This window comes from Tricharina praecox, assembly GCF_024521635.1.
Source record: "Tricharina praecox strain CBS 144465 chromosome Unknown BZA05scaffold_24, whole genome shotgun sequence".
In the NCBI taxonomy this organism is placed as follows: domain Eukaryota; kingdom Fungi; phylum Ascomycota; class Pezizomycetes; order Pezizales; family Pyronemataceae; genus Tricharina; species Tricharina praecox.
The window spans coordinates 622010-629329 of record NW_026250426.1 but is presented as its reverse complement, the minus strand read 5'-3'; the positions used below and the strand labels follow the sequence as shown (position 1 = coordinate 629329).

The window sequence follows — 7320 nt, the reverse complement described above, 5'->3', positions numbered from 1 at the left end:
CGTTGTTCACGCCGGGGTGAGGGTGGTGAGCATCTAGTTAGCGGCCGGAGGTCTTGATTGCAACACCACCAACACCACCACCCACGACATCGAGCGGAACTTCTCCATTCACCATCACCACCGCCAACTCTACCTCTGCCTCAACAATACCCCGAAATCACCGTCAACTCCTACACTCCGAAACCAACCCAAACGGAAGATGGCACGCGCACTGAGCGATGCACAGGTACCGCCCACTTCCCCCGCTCCTACGTGTGTCGGCTAACAAGAGCTGTCTCTAGGTCCGTCCGACATCCCCACACCCGTCCAGCCCCACTCACCACACCTAGCAGCTAACGATGGGCATGTATTACAGGTGGAGGGGGAGCTGAAGAAGATGGTCGCCTTCATCAACCAAGAAGCGGTCGAAAAAGCGCGCGAGATCGAGATTAAAGCGGACGAAGAGTCGGCGATCGAGAAGTCGAAGCTCGTACGCCAAGAGACGGCCTCGATCGACGCCCAGTACGAGCGCAAATTCAAGCAGGCCGAGCTATCGCAGCAGATCGCGCGTTCTACCGTCACCAACAAGACCAGACTGAAGATCCTCGCCGCGAGACAGCAGCTGCTCGATGACATCTTCGAGAAGGCCAGGGTGAAGCTCGCAGAAGTCAGCAAGGATGAGGAGAATTACACGACAATTCTGAAGAATTTGATCCTGGAGGGCCTCTATGCCCTCGGTGAGGACAAGATTCAGGTCAGGCCGAGGGAGAAGGATACCGAGCTGCTTAAGAAGGCTATCCAGCAGGCTACGCAGGAGTACAAGGAGGCGTCGGGTGCGGATGTGAGCATCACGGTCGATGAGGACAACTTCATGCCCGAAGACTCGTAAGTCACGCAGATTGGGGTAGCAGCAATTCCGGCATTCTAACCGGTCACGTCACAGGCACGGAGGCATCTTCATCGTCGGAACGGGCGGAAAGATTACCATCAACAACACCTTGGAGGAGCGTCTGAAGATCATCCAAGCCGACTGTTTGCCCGTTGTCCGCGGCAGTGTGTTTGGAGAGAACCCCAACAGGAAGTTCTACGATTAGGTCATCATGTTGGTTTATACCTTATTTCTCGTGCGCGCGGCTCGTTTTCTTGTTCATAGGCTTCTAGGGGGGCCAAGCGTGCGTGGTTCGTCTATTCTTCCAGTCATTAGTTTGTTAGTTGTTGGTGGCGATGGAGTTGGCTTCATCTCTTGAATCTTGATACGCATAGTGTTTGTTGCTCTTCGGTTGTTCCGTGAGCATACATCCTCCATCCTCCATTGATATGTAAGAGAGTACACCAAATATGCTACACAAATTGACAACCAACCCACCCACTCCCAACCGCGCAATCATTTTGTAACCCAGTTCCCAAGCGTGCGCTGATTGCCATCGCTCAATCCCAGCGCCTGGCGACGCTTCGACCTGACCGCGAAGTTCAGCCGAAACTGGAAACGTTCAATCGCATCCTTCGCCACCGTCCTCGCCAGATCCCTTGCATTCGTGTCTATGATCCTCGTGAACATGGCCCTGAGCAACTCCACCAGACGATCGACGCCTTTATCCTGTTCAATTGGAGTACCAGAGGTCGCTCCGCTGTCCACCGCGATTTCGAGAATGCGGATCAAACTATTCAACTCAACGTATTCGGTTTTCCGCGTGATCTTAAATTGGCTCTCGCCGAGAAGTGTCGCCATCTTGTCGAGGTCCACAAGGGTCAAGTATTCTCGTATCAGATAGGAGGCGTCCTCATACAGGAATGCGCATGCTAGTCGGCGGCGGAATAGATGCAATGTCTGGGAGTACAGCGGAAGGATATTCAGGACCCTGGCACGGAACTGCGGCTTGAGAATGGTGCTCATAATATTGTAGCCGATTACTTTGATCTTCAAGGTGTCAGTCAACCCAAATAAACAGTTTTCTAGTAGGCGGGATACACACTCGATCATCCCACACGTCATCCGGTATCGCTTGTAACACTCGGTACAGCGCCGCCTCAATCGTTACCAGGAAACTGCTTTGGCGGGATAGCTGGTCATCCAACGACATGCGGATGAGAATGCTACAGATGGATTGTGTTCGTTGAGCATCTCCATTCACGCTGATTTCGAACGATGTCAGTCAGCAAACCAAGTGACGGGGTGGGGTGAGTGGCTATTTACGCATAGATTTCTCCCACCGTCTCGAGAATCTTAACCATGTGAATGATGTTCCAAGAGCGCCAGTGTTGAACACCTGCAGACGTTAGTGTTTGCGCACCGACATCTCCGGGGAATACAAATACCTGCGCCAAAGTCGGGACCCATTTCGTTCGACTGGCCAAATTGGAGCTGCCGTTCAAGATCCAATGCGGTGGCCGATGCACCGAGGAGCTCGAACAGAGAGACCATTTTTTCGACCGACATTAGAGGCACAAGGCGATCCTGGTGTCCCTATTACTCATGTCAGTCGTTAATGATCATTGTTTGAGTATGACGGGAAAGCAAATACGTACAAGGAGTGTTTTGTAATACGCCAGTACCATATCTTCTCGTTGATCCAGACAAACTACAAAAAGGTCAACAAACAGGAATCAAACTTGGTATCGTCTCTGGTACCTTCATCCATTATCCACAGTAGAACTTCGTCGGGCAGGGCAAGATCAGGTTGCCCGCAGATATCGACGAAAGCTCCATTGAGAAACATCTGTTCACGGGCTGCTGGATCTGATCGTGTCAGTGACCCCACTCTCTCTGGTCATCAAGTAGGTTCATACTCTCGAGCAAAGTGCAAGCCGGGCTCTTCTTCACAGCGGCCACAGGAAACGGCTTCCGATTCCTGTTTGGCATCATCTTATGATCGAAGAACTCGAAGAAAGCACAATTAACCCCCCAGGAATCGTCCCGATCCAGAGCTTCCATCAGCCTTGCGCCACTACCATCGGTGCCCATGACCTTCTGCGCCGTCTCCTCCGTGATCCCCGCCTTCGGATCAATCTGCGGTTCCTTCTCCTTCCTCTCGCTCTCCTCGATCAAGTTATACGCTAGTCTCAGCTCTTCATCGAGCGCCTTCTCCTTCTCTCGTTGCCTAAGTAGCTTCGGCATGGTAGACTTGTAGTTTGCTATGTGCATCGCCGCTCTAATCGGAAGGGGATCATCATCGTCCAGGACGCTCTTCTTCACAGGCGGTTTCGGCGCGGGGATGCGCGAGAAGAGTCCAAACGGGTCCTCGAGATCAGAGTCGTCAGAGCTTTCCTCGCCATCTGAGCTCGGAATAACACGTGGTTTTCCCTGTTTGTTCAGTAGCGGCTGCACCTTCGGCTTCGGGCCTGGGGTCGGCATCGGCGTCGGTGTCGGTGTCGGCGACCCTAAGGACGACAGTGGAGAGGAGACAGGCTCGGTTGATGGTGATGGGGTCACGATTTTGGTCGCTGTGGCGGGGCTGTCGTTGCCGACGGGGCGAAAGAAATCGGTCATCTTCCGGTTGTTCTTCGATTGCGGTGGTGGCATGGTAACTAAGGCTGGATGCAGACGTATTCAGATTGACTTGGTCGCGCGTGGAAGCTCGAAGGCGTTGCGGAAGTTACTTAGGGTAACGCGTCACGGTAGTTAGCGGGAGATGGGTCACGTGATGTTGTCCTCGATCCACGGCATTGTCACTCGGGCAGGCCTATCGCTGTATGGCCGATCTTGTCTGGTTTGAACAAGGGAATCTTAATGAGTTTCCTGTACCTGTAGTCAAGCCGCTTTTGTATCGGAGGGTTGGTGCAGTTCGCTACGAGGCCGAAAATTGAAGCGCATGCATTTCTTGGTCCTGACAGTGACTCTACCATTCCACCTGCTGAAGGTACTGGAAATACACATCTCGCAGCATCTAAAGCAGTCTCTTGACGTTAACTAGAGCACAACTTACCGACAAGCTGGGTGCACCAGGAACAGCCTATAAGCCGTGCCTCACCACCATTACGAATTATAAGCGCAAGGTGAGGCACCTGTTACCCTTACGAGTACGTCTTTTTTTTTGATTCATTCCGTGATGGTTCCATCTCTTGCCTCCCACCCTCCGCCTAAGCACCCAAGATAGTGAAATGCACCATGGAAAGGACAAAGAAAACACAAAAGAAGCACAAAGGATGTCGGACACAAAGAAGTTGAGTGTACATTTTTTTGTATTTAAGCATCGTTGCATTCTGTCGAGTGTACGATACATCACTCGTCCAGCCAAACCCAGCCGGAGCGGTTAAGAGTGACTGCCTATGAGCCTCGATCTGGCAATGGTATGTAGGGGGGTTTACTGGAGAAAGGGGGGTCTCCAAACCTCCTCTGATCCATGGTGAAGAAGCCTTGCTGTTGGCACTGGTATACTGATTTGTCTACAGGCAACCCGAACGGAATATAAATTTCGACCCTCGAGCCCTGAGCAGAAATGTAATGACCGATGGTTGTAGCATTCTGTCTACACCCACGTGGAGAAAATCATGCGGCGGTGATGTCTTCAGACACTCGAGTCGAGACACACTTATCATAATTTGGTGCATCAGGAATGTTTGTGACCAAGAAGAGGAATGCAGCCCGAGGGGTGTAAGAATAGGTAGAGCTGTATTCTGATCCAACGTGTTTGCATACGATCAACACCAAGTTTCCGGGCATGAGGAATGTGGAATGATTGATCCCACCTTCTCCGTGATGTCAGGAAACAAATAATTTCAGGCTCTGGCCCGCAGCGGAGCCCACAACAGCCCAGATTTCTCGATTCCGCTTATTTCTCGTAGACCGAATTGATACCGGCAAGAGGGTTTTGTGCGGATGGATAGGCTAGGCACACATTCAATTAGCGGTCATCTTGGTGGAAGGGGGAACATTTAATATTTAAGAGGTGAAATTCAGATTTCGCCGACAGATTTTCGTCGACAACCCCGATAAAGCCCTCTCTCCTTCCTCACACCCTCTCCTCCTGTTCTCACCCACTTCAACCTCCTTCTCATACGACCACAACCACCGCCAGCTTTTCGTTGCTGGTGTCCGACCCCTGACCCCCGACCTCCTCTTCACACTTATCCTTTTATTAAGACCATCAATCGAGACAACCACAATGCGTCTTTCCCTTATTTCCGTCTTATCCCTAGTTACGGTCTTCCTCGCAGGCGGATCGGCTCTTCCTTCCCCAACGTCTCCATCCGATGTTGGCGGAATTGGCGGAGTTGATGAAGTTGACGAAATTGCCGGAGAAGTCCTTACCTCACCCGACGGCAGTCAATACCTCAAGCTTTCGGAGGGCTTCAACACGTCGCACCCCGCGCTGGACCTGCCGCACCTGCTCGAGCTTTACCAAGCCGGGCAGCCGCTGCCCACGCTCCCCGGAGTTCCCGCGGCACCTACTGAGCACCCAGGCGAGAATAGGTTCATGAACTGGGCGCCCAATCCGGAACTCAAGTGCCAGACGAGCGGCGGCTCTCCCGAGCAGAGCGACGTCCTCGCACTCGCCCAAGACCTCATCAACATAGGAAAGGGTGGGGCTTGGTGCTGCCACAAGGCGCTTGGTAAGACCTGTAGCACCATGATGTGGAGGAACTCGGCCGCTTCCGACCTGTGCCATTGGGACCACAAGAAGGTCTGCACCCCGTGCCTGAAAGTCGGGAACGCCGTCAAGGAAATTGGTACCAAGTGTGGAAAGGCTGGAAAGGCCGGTGGTAGGAAGCGGTATGTCCCTCCCTAATTAACCATTCATCGCCGAGAAGAGTTGTTGGCTGACTTGATGCACAGTTTCTTCTACTACGAGTGGTTCATCTTCGGCAAGAAGTTCGACTACGAGGTTAATGCCTACCGCATCCAGTAAATATGGGCATGGTGGATTCTTTCCGAAAAAATAAAACTTTTGCTGTGATTTTCTAGTCAGGCTTCGAATATCATGTCTTCTTTCTAGGTGTTTTGTGGAGGATGGCGTTCAGGTTGTTTGATTGCTAGATAACAGGAAAAGCCTTCTTACAAAAATGTGGCTTCTCGTTATTCTGTGATTCATCGGACTGATTATTGGGGTTGCATTATTATATTATCGTCTTGCTACGCAAGAACCATCCCTACTCGGTATCTATTACGCATTGGCAGCCCTTAGTCGTAAGGTGTAGTAACTTCTCCTACCCATCAGCAGCATTGATCCATTACAGCACCAGGTACCATACTAAGTTCCTCCGTCATCCCCCTCCCGATCCTACTTCCGCTCCAGTGTTCTCCATAGTCCGGTCCGGACTACCAAGACTCAATTCCGTCTGTGCCTTTTGGAGGACGGGATAAAAGTAGTCCGCCCCGTCCAACACACACCTCCAGAGTCCGGACGGACTGGATATATCATATATGTAGTCCAGTCCCGTCCACGGGTCCGAACGGACTGGACCGGACTGGGCCGGACTATGTAGAACACTGTGAATCCGCTCCCATGCTTTACAAACTTCCACGTACTTCCACATTTGCCTACATACCCGAGCACCATTCCATCTCATCCCAGTTGATTTCCAGATTACCGTAGGTATCTCACTCCCGTTCATCGCTAAATAGCCGTTAACTACCATGGAAGGCACGTGGCTATCGGAGGCGCTACAGGACGATTCGGCACACGCTTAAAACTAAGGCACCGTATACCTAGTAGGAGGCGCGCTTACCGCCGGGAGTGGGAGAGGGAGAGAGAGAGGGTGCAATGTATGCATGTAGCTGCCGCAAGGAAAACGGGTGTATAGAGAGTATAGAGAGTATATATGCTGTATCTACACCCTATGTATGGTCGAGTGCTAGGGGGTACTTCAGCGTTCGATCGAGCAACTTACGATGCTCGGGAAGCCAAGGAACTCCTATGGTTGCTATTACCGTCGTCAGGACCACTGGACATATGTAGCGCCGTTCCGTTCGTAGGTACTCGCTTGTTCTTTGGCCGCCTCATTAACTGACGAGACGACACGACCCGCCGGCCTCGAGCCTCAATCAACCATGAATCGTGATCTCGCCATAACTCACGGGGTTTCCGAGTTCTTTCCGCTCATCTCCCCAAGGGAATCATGCTCCACTGTCCACAGCTGTCTCCCTCCTAACTCCGGACCTCTGGCCACAGGATCTTCTGATGCCTTCGATGGATCCAGGAGAGACCCGAGAGAGGAGGCGTCATCAGAGGAGTGATACCCCATGCATAGGTGCACAGGGTTGAGGAGAAGGCTTAACTGCCTAGATAGGGCTGAGGGAGCTGTTTTCCCCCCCTCTTTCTTTCACATTTTATCGTAAATAACTGCATCCCTAGTGACTTTGTATTCTTTCGAGCTCGTCGAGCCCGCCGGCCGCGACAGTTA

General features: G+C 52.0%; 3 protein-coding genes across 3 annotated transcripts; 2 read left to right on the top strand and 1 right to left on the bottom strand.

The window, feature by feature from the left end:
• BZA05DRAFT_141684 (ATPase, V1/A1 complex, subunit E) lies at positions 1 to 1218 on the top strand. Its single transcript, XM_051478903.1, has 3 exons — positions 1 to 226; positions 282 to 864; positions 923 to 1218. The coding sequence occupies exons 2-3, from the start codon at positions 377 to 379 to the stop codon at positions 1071 to 1073; spliced, it is 639 nt and encodes a 212-aa protein (XP_051336849.1). The 5' UTR covers positions 1 to 226; positions 282 to 376; the 3' UTR covers positions 1074 to 1218.
• A 145-nt stretch (positions 1219 to 1363) lies between these two features.
• BZA05DRAFT_447630 (uncharacterized protein) lies at positions 1364 to 3499 on the bottom strand (the record flags this gene model as incomplete). The annotated part of the gene is made up of 7 exons (XM_051487171.1): positions 1364 to 1897; positions 1953 to 2112; positions 2174 to 2246; positions 2296 to 2443; positions 2506 to 2558; positions 2609 to 2716; positions 2767 to 3499. 7 exons carry the CDS (start codon positions 3497 to 3499, stop codon positions 1364 to 1366), a joined length of 1809 nt encoding a protein of 602 aa, XP_051336848.1.
• Positions 3500 to 5081: 1582 nt separating this feature from the next.
• BZA05DRAFT_447629 (uncharacterized protein) lies at positions 5082 to 5825 on the top strand (the record flags this gene model as incomplete). The annotated part of the gene is made up of 2 exons (XM_051487170.1): positions 5082 to 5689; positions 5753 to 5825. 2 exons carry the CDS (start codon positions 5082 to 5084, stop codon positions 5823 to 5825), a joined length of 681 nt encoding a protein of 226 aa, XP_051336847.1.
• Between the last annotated feature and the right edge of the window lie 1495 nt (positions 5826 to 7320).